Below are 22475 nucleotides of genomic sequence, written 5' to 3'. Positions count from 1 at the left end.
TATCTCTGTGTAGCTTCCACTCCTGGTTTTGTCTCACAATCACGAATGGAAATCACTGATCATCAAACACTGTGTGAAAGCGGCCTAAACCAGCAGCGGTCAGATGGTTTGCTGTAATATCATCTTATCTCATTTCTGTACAAAAACAAAAGGATTTACTTACGACATCTAGGGGGGTTTCTCGAGCAATCTGTAAAAATTAAGGAATAAAATCAGCTTATCCTTCTTATACTACCTTTCAGAGAATAAATGTGTTTTTAGGTTTGTTTTTGATCTTTGAGCGTAATACAGATATATTTAATTCCTTGTCAGTCCCTGACGATGTTACTGTACATTCGGCTTTAACTGTGAATAACTGCCACTACTGAGTGAAGATCTGGAGAATTCTTAAACCTTACAAATGGCTACAATCTATATACCGGACAAATTGAACAATCTGTGCCAAACAAATAGATATGGGACAATTTAAGAGAATACTAGACCGTCAAGGTGTTAATCTCACATGTAAAAAAAAGAGACGATTAATGTCCAACAGTAACCAAAATGACATACTTAAAAATAATAACCCCTGTCCACAAGTATATCATAATGTCACGCTATACACTTACCAATTCTAGACATAAACGATGACCATAGGCAGCCGCGTAATGAACAGCATTGTACCCATGTTTGTCCCTGATTCCCGGGTTTGCATCATTTCTTAATAAGTATTCCAGGCACCTGAATTAACGGAAAAAATACTTGCATGAAATGAAAGTCATTAGCTTGGGCTAGGATCTCCCAAGTATTAGACCGCAAAACAAAATTTTCACATATATACATTTTATGCAAAAAAATAAAAAATAACAGATAGTCACCAAAATTTCCAAAAAAGACTCGCATTTGAGAAGTCAAACTAGTCAATATACATCTGAGTATCAGTGCTAAATATCACTATTTTCATTTTATAATTTTCACTTTAGTCACTAGGTGGCAGCAACAAGCTATTCTAAGTCTAAACAGGAGAGGCAGAGATTCACGCCATGTCGCTGCACCTGCATTTCTTCATAAGGATAACACAAGTGCAGCTCTAATAACGCAGACGTGAGCTAGATTATAACATTTCATGGATTACCGACATCACTGTATAAATGTCTGATAATATTACTCAAGAGTAAATTCACACCACACTGAAAAGCAACCGTATGACAGCCGTTCTCAAAACGACAGAAGTCTATAAGCATGTGCACAGTAAATAATGGCTGTCAAAACATAGGATATTTCCTATTTTAGCAATTTTCATGTATTTTGAGGTCTGCAAAAAACGGATCCGCAAAAAATACGGATGTCAGTGTGCATTCCGTATTTGGCAGAACGTAACAGCTGGCCCCTAATAGAACAGTCCTATCCTTGTCCGTAATGCAGACAATAATAGGACATGTTCTATATTAATTTTTTCGGAACGGAAATACAGACATACGAAAACTGAATGCACACAGTAACTTTTTTTTTTTTTTTTTTGCGGACCCATTGAAATGAATGGTTCCGCATACGGTACGCAAAAAAACAAAAACAAAAAAAACCTGAATGGACACGGAAAGAAAATATGTTCATGTGAATGACCCCTTATTGTTCAAAATGTATCTAGAGTCCAACTGAAAAAGAGCCATAATGATGAGAATTAATAACGTTTGGATATTTTACCGTACATTGACTAGAGACGACCGTAGTCGGCATAGTGCATGCCTTGAAAACCATACTGGCCTCCATTACACTGCCTAACTCCCTCATCTCACTTCCCTGAATAATTAGCAAGACACCGCACTGGGGTGCTGTCTCCGAAAACACAAAAGTGATCATTATGTTCATTTCATTTGGATGCCAAGAATGTGTTTCCATGAAAGGGCTTCAAGGAAAAAAAAAAAATGGGTCTTACTAAAACTCCGCACAAAGGAAAAGAAAAAAAAAACTAAAAAAAACCTAAAAAACACAAAAGGCAAATTGTGGAAATGTACAGCATATTTTTCCATGAAAACAGAATTGAGCGGCCCTTTTAATCACAAAACTTCCTCAGTGTTGCCCAGATTACTTCTAGAGAAAAAAAAGAGCTAAGTAAGGAGCCAAGACAAGTGGCTCTTTGTGATTGTGGCAGGCTGCGTGACAGAGAAAGAGCCTAGGACAGCCCTCGTCTCCAATCAACAGAAAGAGACCAATGTGATGAAGTTCCACTACCTTTGGCATCTTTAGGAGACCACTTAACCGGATCAGACGTAATACAAAGGCAAATTCATAGTGGCATGAACACAACTTACTTGCCGTCCGTGTCTGATGTAGCTGCATAGTGCAGGGGGGAACATCCCCTCTCGTCAAGATCATTCACACTGGCTCCAGATCCCACAAGTGCAAACAGGCACTGATAGTTACAATTGGCAGCGGCATAGTGAAGTGGAGTTCTTCATTCAATGAGAAATTAAAACAGAATTATTTCAATAGACTGCAGTATATAACTGGCACGCGGCGCTATTAATGGTAAGAATACTGCCCCTTTTAGGCGCACGGGTGCTGTCAGATTTTTACAATGGACAGCGCTCCCGACTGAACACTGACCCATTCAGTTGAATGGATATATGCATATGAGCGAGTGACCACACAGACCATCGCATCAGATTTGCACAGCACACGGGTGACATCTGTGTGCTGTCGGCATTTTTTTTGAGGCCCCATAGAAATGAATGGATCAGTGTGCAAACCACACACTGTCGTGTGAATTAGGCCTAGGAATGGCGATTTTCACCAAGTCTGCAGCAAAATACCAATTGACATTGCATTATGATTTCCTTAAAGGATAACTGTCATATTTTTTTTTTTGCTAAAGTGTAGGGCAAGTGATAGGTAACCATTTTGCAATAGACTTTATTTAGCCAAAACATTTATTTTTGGTAGAAAACTGGGGCTGAAATGGCCCTTAGCAGCACTCTTCAAAAGAGCGTTGCTAAGGGCCATCCGTCCATTAGAAAAGACGGGCTGTGCAGACGCTGTGCTTCTGACTCGTGCTTCCCTGGGAGACAGAAGGCTGGGCACAGGAGTCTTAGGAGTTAAAATTACATTTATATTCCCCCTTTCTATGCAATCTAATGCTCCGTTACATTCACTGACCTGAGATCCCTGTGATAATAATTCATGAAGCAGCAGCCGGCTCACTGCGCACAGTGCTTCTACTTCCGGCGGCTGATTCATGAATTATTATCACAGGGATCGCAGGTCAGTGAATGTTACGGAGCATTAGATTGCATAGAAAGGGGGAATATAAATGTCATTTTAACTCCTAAGACTACTGTGCCCAACCTTCTGTCTCCCAGGGAAGCACGGGAGGTAGAAGCATGGCGTCTGGCTGCACAGCCCATCTTTTCTAATGGACGGATGGCCCTTAGCAACGCTCTTTTGAAGAGTGCTGCTAAGGGCCATTTCAGTTATCCTTTAATGTGATGTAAATTGGTATTTTGCTGCAGACTTGGTGAAAATCGCCACTCCTAGGCCTCATTCACACGACCGTGTGTGGTTTGAACATTGACCCATTCATTTCTATGGGGCCCTCAAAAAAATGCCGACAGCACACAGATGTCACCCCTGTGCTGTGCAAATCTGTATGTCCGTCCCGCAAAACAAACAAAAAATAAAAAATAGAACGTGTCTTATTGTTGTCCATTTTGCAGACAAGAATAGGCATTTTTACAATAGGGTGGGATGTGCAGAACAGGAAAAAGCAGGACACAAGGCCGGCGTCCATGTTTTGCAGAACGTAAGACATATCCTGAGGTGTGCATGAGGCCTTATGCATAGCAGTTACACCAGTGTGAAATCTAACAGGTAGTGCTTAGAAGGACATGGGTTCTTTCATTCAAAAACAGCATTCTGTCTGTCTCATTGCCTTCAATGGAGTCGAGTTGCAATACCAGACAACCCATAAACAGGGGTGGTGCTGTTTTGGACAACCTCTTTAAGCAACTGGATCAGCCGTGGTCATTTTTATCAGTGGGATGGGGTAAAAAACTGATTTCAGAAGGTGTCGGTTGTGATTTGACAGCCCCTTTAATTTATTATGTGCTATGGAGGAGACAGCCTGCATGGAAATGACTACTGCTATGTAAGTGCTACAGTGCAGTGTCTACTCTGGGCTAAACAAAGACATAACATGAATCTTTGGCCGGAGGAAGCAATGAAGAAAAAATGACAGGAAATGGCCAAAAAGTACAAAAACCCTGCAAGTGTATAATAAACACTTACCTCCCAAACTTGTCTTTCTTGTTAAAGTCTGCGCCTGTGTTTAACAACAAGTTCAGACACTCCAGGTTCCTGAAAATAAATGATATATTTTAACCAATTTTGAAGAAATCAACAATTCCAAATTTACTCATAATTTGTCTAGATAGGGCTTCGTTCACATCACCGTTCAGCCTTTCCATTCTCCTGCCCCATTTAGGGGCAGGAAAACGGAAAGGACGGATTTGGCACATAACTGAGCCGAACGGAGCCCACGGGCCCCATAGACTATAATGGGGTCCGTTAGGTTTCCGCTTAGAAGAAGATTTTGGAGCGGAGACAAAAGTTGTGCATGCAGAACTTTTGTCTCCGCTTCAAAAATCTTCTTATGAAGCGAAACCTAACGGACCCCATTATAGTCTATGGGGCCCGTGTGCTCCGTTCGGCTCAGTTATATTGCCAAATCCGTCCTTTCCGGTTTCCTGCCTGGAGAACGGAAAGGCTGAACGGTGATGTGAACGAAGCCTAACATTTATCTATGACGATATCTAAATTATCAGAAAGCATTTTGTAAAGGGTTTTTATATATTTATTAGCTATCCACAAGAACGCAGATAATTTTGAAGTCTTCTTGCTGGGATCCCCACTGAGAACTAGAACATGGTTCCTGAGCCCCTGTTCTTCCTCACCGCACAACTGCAATGAGGAGGTTCTGAACAGAGCGGTGGTCACACAGGCACCCAGCTGATGCAGTCAATGTTTATCAGGTGATTTAGCATTGATCCTGTGGGTAAGAAATAAATGTCTTTTTGCTGGACAATCCCTTTAAAAATAAAGGGTAGATTAAAGTGCATGCATTATTTTTTTTCTTGGCCATCTGTGCTTTTTCTTGTTGTTTTTTTTGTGTGCATCTTTTCAGCCTTATTTTTTGCAAATAATGAGGGTCATTTAGACCAGTTTTTGGTGTAAAAAATAAATAAAAAATAAAAAATGGCAAGACCCTATTTCTTTAGCCTTATTAAATGCCTGTGTGACAAAATTGTGTCACACGAGTGTTTTTACGCCATTCTTAGTTTCTTACCTCTTGGAAGTGGCAGAGGCCTGGCCATTGGCCCCTGCAAACTTACTAACTTTTACACCTTTAAACAAGTGTAAAAGAGAATTGACAACTACTCAGTCAGGGGCTGGCGTAGTTTTTACTCCAGGGGCACGGACTGCTGGAGGGGCACCTAATTTATGATGATGCCTGCTCATCATAAAATAGGTGCCTCCATCAGCGCTGGGGCAATCAAAGACCGGTGTAAAAAGCTGGTCTTTGATAAATGACCCCCAATCTGTTTGTTTACTAGCGTTTTCTTCCTGGAGTTTTTCCCCTATAGCGTACACGATGTGAAAACACCTGGAAATTTTCCAAGAGCTACAGCAAGCAGTGTTTTTGAAAAGAAGCCAGAAAAATGTAAAACTCCACCCAATTAACAACAATGCCACACGTGTGTCCTGAGTCTTTTATTTCCCATAGACCCTTGGCTAACATCAAGACCTGGCTTCTTACTGCAAAAAATGCATCAAAAATACAAATGCAAAAAAGGCCACTAATAACGCAAAACGGCAGCAAAAACCTAAGTGTGAAAATACCCTGAAGTTAATTATGACCATCACATACAACCCAAGAAGGGCAGCGTACCCTCCAGCCGCAGCTGCATGAAGACAGGTCCTGCCAAAGTCGTCTGGAGTATCTATATCAAAACCTAAAATACAAAAAGACACAGTTTAGTTTATGAGGCAACTCACACAAGGTAAGCTCTGCATATTAATATACTGTATATTTCAGCCACTTTATATTTTATTTTCCTGCATGAAACCTGTATTTCCATTTGCTTTTATTTCAGACTAAAGTTTTACTGAAACTTAATCCAAACTGTCAAGTCAATCTGAAAAGACACAAAAACACGGGGTTTTGGAAGACAACGGATAAACGGAAGCACAGTTTTGGAAAAAAGTGCTAAATCACTTCAGGAAGCTGCCTTAGCATCTTACAAATGTGGCTTTGTGCATATTCTTTGCCATGTTCGTACAGTAGAGTGCAGGAGAAGATGGTCACCAGTCCCTGATGCCGAAGTGACCAATGAGAAGCCACTTGCTGCATTTTGGTTAAAACCAGGAGTGCATCCAAAATACAGGAGAGTTAATCTTTCCATTATACTGTTCCTCTGTAGGTTCTGTAGATTGTAGGTATTTGGCTTACTGACTAGAAAACCGCCAAGTGAAAGTGGCCTAAATTTAGTTCTGTAACCGTGTTAACCCCTTAATGACCAGGCCTGAAAAGGTGGCACTATCTTGTGATTTACCATGTGTGGTGGTTTAACCCCTTCCCGCCTCCGATCTGTAGATCTGATCTAGCTGATAATACCTTCTCTGGCCAGGGTGCAAATCTACAGGACCTGTCACCACAAATAATAACTCTTAGATGCCCATAAAATTTATATCACCATGTAGAGTACTTTAAGACATGTAAAACCAGACCACTGTGGCTAATGACCTCCTTATATTGCAGAGAAAGAAGTTTAAAGTAGTGTGTGGTCTTTGGCTAAATTCTGTGACGGCCTAGTATAAGGAGGCGCCGAGGGGGGGTGTTTGCTAATGCAAGCTGGAACACTCGCTGGGGATCCTGGTATTAGATAGGCACCGGTGATACAAACATGGCTGGAACTTGTAATATACTTTCTGAACAGCTGGAAAAAGTATTCTCAGGAAGGACACCGACATTGCTTAAAGGGAACCTGTCATCAACCTTATCCTGACCTCACTGAGGGCAGTATAAAGTAGTGACAGAAATGCTGATGTCAGCGGTGTGTCACTCATGAGCTAAAAGTAAGTGGTTGCTGAGAACCAGGATCATAATCATTGCAGCCCAGGCCTGGAAAAGAGTCAGATCTACCTGAGAAGAGTCCTGGTTATACATAATCTCCTGCTCTCTCACCCATCTGCTGATGATTGGCAGTTCTCTCCTAGAGAGAAAGGGAGAAAACTAGATAGAAGACGGTCAGTCATCAGCAGGTGGGCGGGAGAGCAGGAATTCATGGATAACCAGGACTCTTCTCAGGTGGCCGGGACTCTTTTCCAGGCCCAGTCTGCAATGATTGTGATGTTGGTTCTCGGCAACAACTTTCAACTTTTAAATGACAGACCGCTAAAATCAATTCGCCTGTCTGTACTTTATACTGCTGTTATTATGGACAGCATAAAGGTGATGACAGGTTCCCTTTAAGCAACATTGTCCAACTCAATGTGAAAAAAAAAACTCACTCAGGTACAAGTCTAAATTAAAGAGATCTAGAAAGGTCTTCACAAGTCAGCAGACGTATGGTTTTAGACCAGTGTGCTGATTAATAAAATACAAGGAGCGTTGGCACGGTACATCAGGAATGCACTGAGCCAACAGTAATTTCAGTGACCCTTCATCAAGCTGTGTGCTTTAGTGTAAGGGAACAAACATCGTCACATTACTTTGGTGACTCTGGATTTTCAATAAAACGTGACTGCATTGCATCATTTAGGTAAGGTTCCTCAGATGCACTGATGGTGATCTGTGAGTGGACACCCTTTGGACATTCATATACGGCAGGGATCAGCAACCTTCGGCACTCCAGGTGCTGTAAAACTACAACTCCCAGCATGCACACTTACTCAGCTGTTCTTGTAACTCCCACAGAAGTGAAAGGAGGATTCTGGGAGTTGTAGTTTTAGAACAGCTGGAGTGCCGGAGGTTGCTGATCCCTGATGTATGGCAATAAGAGTGCAACTTCTAAGTAATGCACGGAGTGTCGGTAATATTTCCCCCAAATCATGAAACCAACCTGAAGAAAGAAGCTTTCTGCAGCAATCCGAAAAACCACTCAGCGCAGCCAGATGGAGAGGAAACATTCCATGGACGCCTCGCCTGGAAGAGTTCACATTTAGTGTTCAGATAAATTAAGTACTAAACCTTTAATAGATGCCAAGATTTCACCCAGTTCTGAAACAGATACCTTTGTTGTAACCAACATTTTAGCACTGCATAAAGCACCACTCACATCACTATTTTCTTTCTCCAAATGTTTGTTTTCAGTTGCTTTGTCTTAATTATCTGTAGATCTATAAGAACTTTACAAGAGTTTTCTGACTACATCCAAAGAAAGACGCTTAGCCTTCTCTGTAAACATCATGTGTATGACTGAACATTATCTGCTCAGACATCATACTTTTCTACAGATCCCGCTGCGAGATCTGCACGTTAATGCAGTCGATAGGATTAATACCAGACAACCATCTATAGTTTGATACGCTCGATCCAAGCACCAGTCTGAAAATATTTTGCATTGCTTGTTTTCTTGCAACAATTGACTCCAAGAATGTATGAGATTAGCAAACTACTGCTCAAATCAGTCATGGATCTGCACAGACTGATCTGTTCAGATAATACAACCGTCTGCATCCATTCAGAAGGGATCCGTTTGTATTATCATTAACATAGCCAAGACGGATCCGTCTTGACCACTAATAAAAGTCAATGGAGGACGGATCCATTTCTATTGTGCCAGATTGTGTCATAGAAAACGGATCCGTCCCCATTGACTTACATTGTGTGTCAGGATCCGTTTGGCTCAGTTTCGTCAGACGGACACCAAAACACGGCAAGCAGCGTTTTGGTGTCCGCCTCAGAAGCGGAATGGAGACTGAACGGAGGCAAACTGATGCATTCTGAGCGGATCCTTTTCCATTAAGAATGCATTAGGGCCAAACTGATCCATTTTGGACCGCTTATGAGAGCCCTGAACGGATCTCACAAACGGAAAGCCAAAACACCAGTGGTTAGCACTGGTGCCTTGCAGCGCTGGGGTCCTAGGTTCGAATCCGACCAAGGGGAACATCTGCATGGAGTCTGTATGTTCTCCCCATGTTTGTGTGGGTTTCCTCCCACACTCCAAAGACATACTGATAGGGACCTTAGATTGAGAGCCTCATTGGGGACAGTTGGATGATAATGTCTGTAAAGCGCTGCGGAATATAGTAGCGCTATATAAGTGCACAAAATAAATAAATAAATAAAGGATACCAGAAAGCAGAGCATTGAGAAAATGCACAAGCAAAACATCAATACGCAAATCACCAAAGTACAAAAAGCTGAAGCCAAGTCATATCTTGGGATCCGTAACCGCCACCATGCACATTATTAGTGCCAATTTGCAGCAAATATCACATCTGCAATGAATATCTGTAGCAGATTTAAAATCTGTACCTCGGGTCAATTTACACTGCAGATTTTGTTCACAGTTTATGCCATGTACCTTACTAGTGCCACTTACTTGGAGGTATCTGCACTGTTGGTGATTAATGTGTTGATGAGGAGCTCGTGGCCGTATCTGGCTGCTATGTGCAATGGAGTGTTTCCATTCTTGTCTTCGCAGTCTATCTCAGCCCCTATAACACACAACAGAAAAGACAGAACTTTGTAAGATTTCTAAGTTTCAATACATGTGAAAAAGTATGTATATGCAAAAAAAGGGAAGTTGTCATCAGCTAGACCAGAGACCATGCCTGTTAGGGGCTCTTCTATCTCGCTCATGGGGGGGGGGGGGGGGGGTCAAACTTCCCCCCTTGTATATACCCTATAACGCCTAATGGGACAGACCTTTTAATTCCACCTCATAATAAATGACGTCTGACAAAAGCAACAGATATACATGTCATGTTTCCTTGTACACCCATCCTCTTCTATCTATATAGATGTATTAGACCGGCTTCCAGACTATGAAGAGAAATCCTCCATATATTTGACATACAAAATTCTCGGTTAATTAATGCTATCATTTGCCTGACAGGGACTTTTTTGCACCATCCATACCCAAAGACATTGTCGCTGTTACCCAGCGTGCAAAAACAAGGAAACGCCCAAGCTGTCGTGTCTTCTGAGAAGCCTTATCAGTTATTTCCACGAGGTCAGTAGGGAAATGCAAAGCTGAATTATTTATGTCATGCCCACAACAGAGACTGAAGGAGGAACAGAAGCTGGTAAAATAAGAAAAGGGCAAAGCAATAAATAAGCGAAGGCCTATCTTGTGTAGCTCATAAAACTGAAAAAACACTAGCAGCCTGACGGGCAGCTTACAGAAAGGCTGATTCTGCCAAAGAAATGTCAAATAAAAACATTAAGACCGTGCCAGAGGGACTGCTGATCAATGCAGACTCCTCTACAACACAAGCAGGGGCAGATTCACAAAGGCAAAGGGGAGATCTTGCCCGACACCACCATGCGAACGGGCGGTCACTCTACGTTTGTCGGAAGTTTGCTGTTTGAAGTCAAGCATAGAAAAGGGATTCGGGGACTAGTTACTAGCACTCTTTATACACAGATGTCAACTGGCCGACCAACGCTTTTGGCGCCCCTCTCCTATCTGTGAGCTGTACGCTGAATATAGCACAGAGCTCCATGTGATTGCACTGTCATCTTTCATTCTTTATTTTTTTTTTTTGCAAAATGACACCCTTAGGCTCCATTCACACGTCCGTGGTGTGTTGCGGACCCGCAAATTGCAGATCCGCAACACACCTGGCCGGCACCCCCTGTAGAAAGGCCTATTCTTGTCCGCAGCTGCGGACAAGAATAGGACATGTTCTATCTTTTGTGGAGCTGCGGACTGGAAGATCGGGGCCGCGCTCTGCAAATGCGGATGTGGACAGCACACTGTGTGCTGTCCGCATCCATTCCGTCCCCATAGAGAATGAATGGGTCCGCACCCGTTCCGCAAAATTGCGGAACGGATGCGGACCCATTTGCGGACGTGTGAATGGAGCCTTAGACCTGAAGGTCCCTGACCCTCAGAAAACCCTGGGCAGAATCTGAATTTGTGCTAGGACTAGTGCACATCTTGAGGGGCAGTCAGTGCATAACGCAGGAAATATGTTTTGTGCCCTTTACAAACCTGCGTCATGCCCCTTCCGATTGGAGAGATACTGCCGGCATGCAGCCATCTCTCTGCTGCAAATGGCACAGGGCATTGAATGTAACTTGTGACCCTCATACTGAGTCTAGAGTCACATCTGAAGCTAGCAGAATGAGGTAGAGATACCACCATTGGCCAAGTATACCTATGTATTTTCTGTCTGCATGGAAAAAACACATTTAGTTCTGTTTTATGTGAAGGGCACTTCTTATTTTTTATGCACAGGCTATTAAAAAAGGGAAAACTGCAATATAAAAAGATTGACTAATTTTTTACTTCCCAGTTTTATACACAGTTTAGCCACTGGTGGGTCCATCTGCCAATAGCGAGATGACGCTGCCAAGGATTCACCATAATGCACATCTGAGAGTGGCAGGAGAGGAAAAGATGATCTGATGGATCCTCAGTGTACTGTCTGATTATTATTATTTATATATATATATATATATATATATATATATATATATATATATATATATATATATATATATATATATTATTTGGATAATTTAAACTATTTCCACAACTCTCAATGGAAAAAAAAAAAAGCAGCAGTGGTACTATGCAAAGGCACGTAACAAATCGCATAAAAGTAGACAAACGCAACAAGGGGATCTTAGGAGCTGAGGGCATACTGCTTACATGCTGTTGTCAACGATAAAACAGTATTCAGAACGCTGGCCATAGCGTTAACTGCAAGAAAGCCAGAATTTTATCAATGCATTTTATGTCTAAACAGAGGAATTGGACGTGTGTATCAGAAAATCAAAAAAAACCCAAAAAAAAAAAAACAACTACCATTTTGGATTATTGTCTGTGACCTGGAAAAGCGGCCATGAATAGCAGTCATGTGTAGAGGTGTCTTCCCATCTTTACTCTGAAAGACAAAAACATTAACAAGACTCTGTAGAGGTCACATAAAATAAACTGCTGGGGTACAAGCCAAACATTCACAGTCGTCTCCATAGTATCACCCTGTCAGACCATTTCTTCTCTCTACACTGCACCAATATACCCTTATAGATCCTACAGACATATCTCTGCATTGCTCCAAATTTAGAATTAAAAACATTTAACTAATCTCCATATATGTTTTAAAATGAGGATACATTGGTATCTTTTCCATTATGTGGTATGTATTTTTGAGATCTGGTGTATTGCTTGATTATGCAAAGAGAAAGACCTCTTTGAAATGAAGGAGCAAATTAAGGCTACTTTCACACTTGCGTTGTTCTTTTCCGGCATAAAGTTCCGTCACAGGGGCTCTATACCGGAAAAGAACTGATCAGGTATGTCCCCATGCATTCTGAATGGAGAGTAATCCGTTCAGTTTGCATCAGGATGTCTTCAGTTCAGTCGTTTTGACTGATCAGGCAAAAGAGAAAACCGTAGCATGCTACGGTTTTATCTCCGGCTAAAAAAACTGAAGACTTGCCTGAATGCCGGATCAGGCATTTTTTCCCATAGGAATGTATTAGTGCCGGATCCGGCATTCAGAATACCGGAATGCCGGATCCGTCCTTCCGGTCTGCACATGCGCAGACTGAAAAAAGGTGAAAAAATAAATGCCGGATCCGTTTTTGCCGGATGACACCGGAAAGACGGATCCGGCATTTCAATGCATTTTTTCGACTGATCAGGCATTTTTAAGACTGATCAGGATCCTGATCAGTCTTAATAATGCCATCAGTTAGCATACATTTTGCCTGATCCGGCAGGCAGTTCCGGCGACGGAACTGCTTGCCGGATCTCTTTGCCGCAAGTGTGAAAGTAGCCTAAGGTGGAAGAGCAGATGTGGTCCTACCGATGTAGACACTGCACATTATTTACTTTCTTCACTCTTCAGGGCTCCATTGGGACTCCTGCTTAAAGGGGTTCTGCAGTTTGTTTAAACTGATGATCTATCCTCTGGATAGATCATCAGCATCTTATCGGTGGAGGTCAGACACCCGGGACCCCCGCTGATCAGCTGTTTGAGAAGGCAGCGGCGCTCCAGCAGCGCCACGGCCTTCTCACCGTTTACTGCAGGCCCAGTGACGTCACGACTTGTATCACTGGCCTGGCCGCGGCTAAACTCTGTTCACATGAATGGAGCTTAGCCGCGCCCAGGCTAGTTAATACTAGTCGTGACGTCACTAGGCCTACGGTAAACAGTGAGAAGGCCGCGGCACTACTGCCAGCGCCGCTGCCTTCTCAAACAGCTAATCGGCGGGGGTCCCGGGTGTCGGACCCCCGCCGATCAGATGCTGATGATCTATCCAGAGGATAGGTCATCAGCTTAAACAAACTGCAGAACCCCTTTAAGGCCTCATTCACATGACCGTTGTTTGGGTCCACATCAGAGCAGCATTTTTTGCGGCTTGAATGTAGACCCATTCACCCATCCGAGCCCTGCAAAAAAATAAATAAAAATTTGAACATGTCCTATTCTTGTCCATTATGTAGACAAGAATAGGCATTTCTATTATGGGCAGCCTGTTTCCATTCCACAAATTGCGGAACGCACACGGGTGGCATCCGTAATTTGCGGACCGCAAAACATGGCGCGGTCGTCTGCATGTAGCCTAAAGATGTTGTGCAAGTTATCTAAAACCTCAGGCAGTCGCCTTAAAATGTTCTAAAATAACAAAAGAAGCCATACTTCCTACAATTTTTTTCCCAGGCCACTTCCCAGTCATGGATGAGGTCATGTTCCCGGCTGCAGCAGTACAAGGGATATGACTGCTGCTGAAGCCAGTGATTGGCTTCAGAGGAGACCTTTGTGCTCTGTGACCAGTGTTTTTAATAAGCTTTCTGTCCTGACTGACAGATGGTCACAAATATTACGCCCTCATCTGCTTTATGGCTTCCAATTATAACAGAAGCCACAACACTACCAAGTTCATTGTACGACAAATAACAAAAGCACCTTATCGGTATGACGTTTTTTTGGTGGAAAGAATGGTACTGCATGCAATAGAGGCTCGCAATGCTCCGATGCAAATGTGAAAGGAACCCAACTTAAAGCAACTCTTAGTTAAATATTTAGAGTGTAACTGTCATTTTTTGTTTTTGTGACCTGTAGAGGAAGTGATACTGACCATTTTTCTAATATACTTTAATTACCGAAATCGCACATTTCTATTAGAAAAATAGCTTTAAAGTGGCCCATTTTGAGCCTAAGGCTACTTTCACACTAGCGTTGTTTGAATCCGGCGTGCAATTCAGTCGCCGGAACTGCCCACCGGATCTGGAAAAACGTGTGAAATTTGATTACATTTGAATCCTGATCAGGATTTTGATCACAATGAAAAAATGCATTGGAAAAAACGGATCCGCCATTTATGGACTTTAACTTTTTTTTCACATTTTTCGGGTTTAACATGCAAAAGTCGGATCCGGTTTGACGGAACACACGGCGCCGGAAAAACTGATCAGTTCTTTTCCGGATTTGAGCCCCTAGGACGGAACTCAGCGCCGGAAAAGAAAAACGCTAGTGTGAAAGTATCCTTAGCAATGCTCCTCTGTCTTATGTTTACATAACACAGTCAGTGTTGAGCAAGTCTCCACAGTTATGTAAACAAAGGACAGAGGAGCATTGCTAAGGCTCAAAATGGGCCACTTTAAAGCTATTTTTCTAATAGAAATGTAGGATTTCAGTAATGAAAGTATATTACAAAAATGGTCAGTATCACTGCCCCAATACATTGCAAAAATTAAAAAAAAAGAATGAGAGTTACGCTTTAAAAAACAAACAAACACGAATCACATTGAGGAACGAGCAGAACACTTACCTGATGCCCTCTATTTCAACATTTTAGCTGCATATTCGCTGTTTTCCTGGCTCATTTGGATTCTAAGATGCTGTACCTGCACAGCTTCTCAAACTACCTGATGCATTAGTATTCAAGACACTTCCTGCTTGACCAGTCCTGCTCTTGGATGCTGCTCATGTGAGCAGTACCGGCCAATCTCAGGGAAGCAGAAAGTCTTGGATTACAAAATGAACTGTGTAGTACGCCTCCATCGTGGGGGATAGAAGAGGAGCCCGGGAATTAGTGGATCTGCAGCTGAAAAGATAAAATGGCAGGCACCATGTTCTGTTCGTTCCCCAGTTTATGTGAATTTATTTTATTTTTTTAAATTGGAGGGTTGCTGTTAAAGAGCAATTCTGAAGCAGACAACAGCATCAAAATACTTTGGGTGTCATTTATAAAAACAGAAATAAGACTATATTAGGCTACTTTCACACTAGCGTTCGGAGCGGGTCCATCTGATGTTTCATCAGACGGATCCGCTCCTATAATGCAGACGTTCGCATCCGTTCAGAACGGATCCGTCTGCATTATAACTTAGAAAAATTTCTAAGTGTGAAAGTAGCCTGAGCGGATCCGTCCAGACTTTACATTGAAAGTCAATGGGGGACGGATCCGTTTGAAGATTGAGCCATATTGTATCATCTTCAAGCAGATCCGTCCCCATCGACTTCCATTGTATGGTCGGACGGATCCACTTGCCTCCGCACGGCCAGGCGGACACCCGAACGCTGCAAGCAGCGTTCAGGTGTCCGCTCACTGAGCGGAGCGGAGGCTGAACGCTGGCAGACTGATGCATTCTCAGCGGATCCGCGTCCACTCAGAATGCATCAGGGCTGGACGGCTGCGTTCGGGGCCACTTGTGAGCCCCTTCAAACGGAGCTCACGAACGGACACCCGAACGCAGGTGTGAAAGTAGCCTTAAGTGTATTTCTGGCACAGATTGGCGTGCAAAGGTACTTTGCGCCACAATCTCCGACATTTTCCTGCTCATCCCAGGTCTAAAGAGGGGGCGTGACATGGCCGGCCAGTCTCACTTAACATTTTCTACGCTTGTTTTCGGCGTAGAAAATGGTCTAAATGTAAGACAGCAAGGAAGCTGTCTTACATTTAGAAGCAGCAGTGGATTCGCCTCTTCATAACTTCAGCGACCCGCCGCCACCGCAGGGCCTTATCAAGACCGACGTCTAAAATGCCAGCCTTAATAAATGCGCCCCTTTGTTTTTACAAAATATTCCTGATAAATGTTTGCATTATTATTTTCGGCAACTTATGTCTAGGTCATATATATAACATAGCCTGATTTACAATCAATTCAGAAAAATAACTCTACTTTATAAGGCTACTTTCACACTGGCGTTTTGACTTTCCGTTTGTGAGATCCGTTCAGGGCTCTCACAAGCGGTCCAAAACAAATCAGTCTTGCCCTAATGCATTCTGAATGGAAAAGGATCAGTTTGCCCCCAATCAGTCTCCATTCCGCTTTGGAGACAGACACCAAAACGCTGCTTGCAGCGTTTTGGTGTCCGTCTGATGAAACTGAGCCAAACGGATCCGTCCTGGCACACAATGTAAGTCAATGGATCCGGTTTCTCTGACACCATCTGGCACAACAGAAAACAGATACATCTCCCATTGACTTTGGCTATGGAGTTCATGACGGATCCGTCTTGGCTATGTTACAGATAATACAAACGGATCCGGATGACGGATTCATGCGGTTGTATTATTGTAACTGATCCGTTTTTGCAGATCCATGACGGATCCGCCCCAAAACGCGAGTGTGAAAGTAGCCCAACACTAATCCTCCTTTAGACGTTATTTTTGTGGTGATCAAACGTTAAACTTTTAGATTTGTTTTCCAAGAGAGAAAATGTGCTCCGTGAAGGATTCCTTAGATGTCGAACAGTTCTTTTGATGTCGAATGAAGAGAGAACCTTGTAAGCGTTTTCAGTATATCAAGGAAGCTTGTTCAACCATAATAAATGTGCTGTATGTTTAATAGTCTCCAAATGCACACTCAAGACGGTCAGCCATGCAAGATGTCAAGAAACTAGGTCAGCTTTGGCTTCATTTGTTTTCTCTGAAAGCACTTGAGATGGAAACAGCCAATTATCTGACAGTCCATTCACTTTTAGACTCAAATGTCCACTACCTCAATGCAATGACTACATACCACAGGATTCATACACATAAGCAAACTATTACATTCAAAATGAGGAAAAGTTATAAAAAAAATAAAAATAAAGTATTGCTCCAGCTGAGGTCTACTAGCTCTATAGGGCAGCACAGCATATTAAACACCAAATGCCCTGAAGATACAATGGTTAATAAATCCATAACAAGTTTATAGAAAGACACTCTAAAGCTGCAAACACGCCTTATTATATCACTATCTACTATACACGACGGCATAAATCTGTTTACAATTTCCGTTAAAGAAGGAGTTAAAGAGGAGTAACACTATACTTTAAATTAAAGGGGTTGTGCAGGCTGTATATATTGATGACCTATTCTCAGGATATGTCATTATCAGATGGGCAGGATCGGCACCCTCGCCGATCAGCTGTTTGAGGAGTAGGCCGCGATCTAGGCGAGCGGAGCTTCCTCTTCATTACACTACATGTCGTCTCCCCTGTAGCTGCGGCATAGTGTAATTTACAAGTACTCACTCCATTCAAGTGAACAGAGCAAGAACTTGTAATTACACTCGCTTCCGAGACGAAGGGCAGTGTGATGAAGAGGAAGTACTACTCTCAGGGAGCGCTGCCTTCTTTTCAGAGAATAGGTGATCAATATAAAACCCCTTTAATTGCCCTGTAGGATAACCTTTGTTTATATGTTTATTAAATCAATTGAAAATCATAAAAGGTCCCCTGCTTGGAATCTTCAATGGGCGCCCTGTAATACTACAGCAGAGGGTGACCAATTCACTGAAGGAAGCTCCAAAGCTAAAACTACATTTTACAATACTTTACAACATACAAAGATAGATTGCTAACTACATGTAGAGGTCAAGCTGAGGGGCAACCTCAAAGGGTTTGTGTACCAGTGAGTATATGATTTCTAGTGAAAAGTACATATCGGGTCGCAATTCTTAAAAGGTCAAAAGGGTAAAGTAAAGGGATTATCCGAGAAATAATATTGATGACCTATCCACAGGATAGGTCATCAATTTCACATCGGTGAGGGGCCGAGTCTCTGTGTCCCGCCGATCAGCTGTTTCAGGGAGCTGCAGCATTCACTGGAGCTCTGGTGAGTGCAGTGGCCTTCTGGGCGCTTACCAAGCACAGCGCTGAGCTGCAACTAGGCCATGTGACTGATGTACGGTGATGTCCCACGGTCTACGAAGAGGCTGCGGCGCTCACAGAGCACTGGCCTCTTCTAACAGCTGACTGGCAGGGGTCCTGGGTATCAGATGCCCGCCATTCTAACACTGATGAACTATCCTGAGGATAGGTCATTAATATTAATTTCTGGATAACCCCTTTAAAGCAGGCGGGAGAACAAGTACAAACACGAAGATGCCATGCTAGTGGTGCAAGCAGAAATTAAAGGAGGTTTTCTGGAAGTAGAATATTGATGGTCTGCCCTCAGGATAGGTCATCTATATCAGATTGGTCCAGCACCCCCAGCCAATCACCTGTCTTAAGAGGCCACAGTGCCTGAGCACTCCAGTATCTTCCTAAGCTAGTGATGTCATGTTCATCAAACACATGGTCTATGCGCAGCTCAGTTTCAATGGGCTCGGGCTAAAAATACCAAACACAGGGCTATACTTTGTATGCTGTGAGGAGGCTGTAGTGCTCACCATTATTTATGCTGACCTCACTAAATAATAATAAATTAGTGACAGAAATGCTGATGTCAGCAGTGTGTCACTCATGAGCTAAAAGTAAGCGGTTGCTGAGAACCAGCATCTTAATCATTGCAGCCCAGGCCTGGAAAAGAGTCAGATCTACCTGAGAAGAGTCCTGGTTATACATAATCTCCTGCTCTCCCTCCCATCTGCTGATGATTGGCAGTTCTCTCCTAGAGAGAAAAGGAGAAAACTAGGTAGAAGACGGTCAGTCATCAGCAGGTGGGCAGGAGAGCAGGACTTCATGAATAACCAGGACTCTTCTCAGGTGGCCGGACTCTTTTCCAGGCCCAGTCTGCAATGATTGTGATGTTGGTTCTCGGCAACCACTTCCTTTTAACTTATAAATTACAGACCGCTGAAATCAACTCACCTGTATCTACTTTATTCTGCGTTAGTATGATCAGCATAAAATTGATGACAGGTTCCCTTTAAAACAGCTGATGGGTGGCAATGCTGGGTAAAGGATCCCTATCGATCAGATATTGATAACCTTAGACTTATTCTTGACAAAGACCTCTAGGGGTCGAAATGTTGCATTTTTAGTGTTAAGACATGCCATAAATAATGGGTGCTGTCATCCCCCTTTATTGTTATCCTAAGGATAGGTCATCAATATTCTTCTCCTGAAAAACCTCTTTAACTATGATCAACTTTATGGGAACGCTGGTAAATTTGGAAAAGGAACATGCGTAAAAAAAAGAAATAGCAGCAGTTTCTTCAATGTGCCACATGTGCCTGTCAGACTCCAGAAAAAATTAAAATAAAAAATCTGATCACTACCGAAAGTTGATGAGGACTACTAAATGATACAAAGATAAAAGACAAGGTTAAGTTAGTAGAGCAAGGTTTATGGCACGTCTGTGGTGACAGTGTTTTGTATTCGCACTGAGAAAGTCCTCTGACGTACAGCCAGGTCCATAAATATTGGGACATCCACACAATTCTAACATTTTTGGCTCTATACACCACCACAATGGATTTGAAATTAAACAAACAAGATGTGCTTTAACTGCAGACTGTCAGCTTTAATTTGAGGGTATTTACATCCAAATCAGGTGAACGGTGTAGGAATTACAACAGTTTGCATATGTGCCTCCCACTTGTTAGCCGACCAACAGTAATGGGACAGAATAATAATCATAGATCAAATTTTCACTTCTTAATACTTGGTTGCAAATCCTTTGCAGTCAATTACAGCCTGAAGTCTGGAACACATAGACATCACCAGACGCTGGGTTTCATCCCTGGTGATGCTCTGCCAGGCCTCTACTGCAACTGTCTTCAGTTTTCTGCTTGTTCTTGGGGCATTTTACCTTCAGTTTTGTCTTCAGCAAGTGAAATGCATGCTCAATCGGATTCAGGTCAGGTGATTGACTTGGCCATTGCATAACATTCCACTTCTTTCACTTAAAAAAAACTCTTTGGTTGCTTTTGCAGTATGCTTTGGGTGATTGTCCATCTGCACTGTGAAGCGCCGTCCAATGAGTTCTGAAGCATTTGGCTGAATATGAGCAGATAATATTGCCCGAAACACTTCAGAATTCATCCTGCTGCTTTTGTCAGCAGTCACATCATCAATAAATACAAGAGAACCAGTTCCATTGGCAGCCTTACATGCCCACGCCATGACACTACCACCACCATGCTTCACTGATGAGGTGGTATGCTTAGGATCATGAGCAGTTCCTTTCCTTCTCCATACTCTTCTCATCACTCTGGTACAAGTTGATCTTGGTCTCATCTGTCCATAGGATGTTGTTCCAGAACTGTGAAGGCTTTTTTAGATGTCGTTTGGCAACGACAGTCTGCAGTTAAAGCACATATTGTTCGTTTCATTTCAAATCCATTGTGTTGGTGTATAGAGCCAAAAATGTTACAATTGTGTGGATGTCCCAATATTTATGGACCTGACTGTATATGCCTTTATTGTTAGTAGTTTTTAAAGATCTTTTGACTACGCTTTTCAATGCAACTGTATACTGTGTGGTATGTTTTTTCCATTTTAATGCAAGTCTGCAATGGCTAACTATGTAAACCCATTGGTGTACACTTTTAAACTTCTGGGGATGTTGTATAAAATGCTTTAAAGGGTCCTTCCAAAGAAAATCTACAATCACAGCGTAAACCTACCCTAGGAGTAATTTTATAATTTAGCCACAAAATGAAAATTGATATCCCATGATCAATACACAAAAAGAGCTGTTGTAAGTAATATTGTCAGGACAACAAACATGCCTTGCAGAGTTCTGTCTCTAGAAATCAAACAAGCCTATTGTCTAACAAAAGGAAAAGTGCACAAAATGGGAACTTCATGTTTCTTACCTTAATATTCACATCTGCACCATTGCAAACCAAGAGTTCCAAGCATAGAGCTCCATGTGTTGATGCAGCAGCAAAATGTAAAGGAGTAAACCCGCGCTCATTTAATTGGTTTACGTTAGCACCACAATCTAGAAGCTCATTCACCACTACATCTTGTCCATTGTAGCAGGCCACGTGAAGTGGCGTGTTTCCATAAGCATTCGACTCATTCATCTATGTAAGGGGAGAAAAAGAAGAAAGGGGTGTAAAGCATCTAGTACCATTTTTTAACAATCATCTACAAACAGAAAAGTAAAAAAACAAGTGCGCCACACTGCCAGCTAGGCGTCACCTAGCGGAATCCAAGAACATTAAAGATACACAGGTTTATAGTTTACAGTTTTTGTGATCTTCTCTTATACTTATTATATTGGGTGTATTCGTAATTTTTCTATATAAGAAGCCCCAAAAGGCAAAAAAAACAAAATAAAATAAAAAACATGCATATTACTGAACAAGTCCATACCAAATGAAGGATGTAAACTTCAAAAGTACACATTGCTGAAACTTACATCCACTCCTAGGTCTAACAAATACTTGACTACACTGATCATCCCACTGGAAGCTGCAGCGTGCAGAGGGGTGTAAGATTTCTTGTCTTTGCACATAACTTCCGCTCCATGAGTCACAAGTAATTTGACAACTTCAATGTGACCTAGAAGAAAAAACAGGCAAGTTTATGGATTCAATGAGCTTAAAGGGGTTCTACGGCCCCTATTTGAAAATTGCCCATCTTCATTACCTGTGAAGGGAAGGTTATTACACCAATACTTACCCTCCACAATGCAACCCTTTCCTCTGATTCTCTTCACGGTCACGTGACCGCTCCTCAAGTATTTTCAAGTCTTCCGGTCCAGCGCCGTCGTCGTCTTCTTCTTCTTTTCCTGCCTGAGGCGGGAGACGGAACGTCATCACTGAAGTCACCGCCTCCTGCCGGCCTTCCTCGGTCCAGTCACTTACACACTACTGAGCTTGCGCCGGGACCGCCGGCCGTCTTCTGAGTGTACAGGCTTTTATGTGAAGCCTCTACTGACTCATGTACAGCGCGATGCAAGTGCTGTACATGAGTGACAGCATAGCGATCAGCCACAGAGGCGGATTGCTATGCTGTGGAGGTCATTGGGGAGCTGTGAATGGTACATGGGTGCCCTTGTGGGCACTGTGGATGTCATTAGGGGCACTATGGATGGCACATGGGCGCACTTTGGTGGCACTGTGGAAGGCACAAGGGGCACT

The 22475-nt window shown here is 42.6% G+C and overlaps 1 protein-coding gene across 9 annotated transcripts in view; it reads right to left on the bottom strand.

Annotated features, from left to right (window-relative positions):
• The window catches only part of ANKRD28 (ankyrin repeat domain 28), a 170843-nt gene that overhangs the window by 45763 nt on the left and 102605 nt on the right, over window positions 1-22475 (bottom strand). For 6 of the 9 annotated variants that reach the window (XM_040433552.1, XM_040433549.1, XM_040433554.1 and 3 more), the window contains exons 7-17: window positions 21752-21894; window positions 21201-21413; window positions 12021-12099; window positions 11865-11915; window positions 9585-9699; window positions 8097-8179; window positions 5924-5987; window positions 4264-4332; window positions 2292-2432; window positions 609-720; window positions 164-190 (exon numbers count right to left, since the gene is read on the bottom strand). In XM_040433552.1, coding sequence (XP_040289486.1) covers window positions 164-190; window positions 609-720; window positions 2292-2432; window positions 4264-4332; window positions 5924-5987; window positions 8097-8179; window positions 9585-9699; window positions 11865-11915; window positions 12021-12099; window positions 21201-21413; window positions 21752-21894 — 1097 coding nt within the window. Of the gene's footprint in view, window positions 1-163; window positions 191-608; window positions 721-2291; window positions 2433-4263; window positions 4333-5923; window positions 5988-8096; window positions 8180-9580; window positions 9700-11864; window positions 11916-12020; window positions 12100-21200; window positions 21414-21751; window positions 21895-22475 lie in introns of those variants that run through there. The other 3 variants (XM_040433550.1, XM_040433551.1, XM_040433555.1) reach the window with 2 other exon arrangements.

The sequence above is a fragment of the Bufo bufo genome, chromosome 5, assembly GCF_905171765.1.
Source record: "Bufo bufo chromosome 5, aBufBuf1.1, whole genome shotgun sequence".
NCBI classification, from domain to species: Eukaryota; Metazoa; Chordata; class Amphibia; order Anura; family Bufonidae; genus Bufo; species Bufo bufo.
The sequence above is the reverse complement of the archived record's forward strand: the minus strand, read 5'-3'. Positions and strand labels throughout refer to the sequence as shown.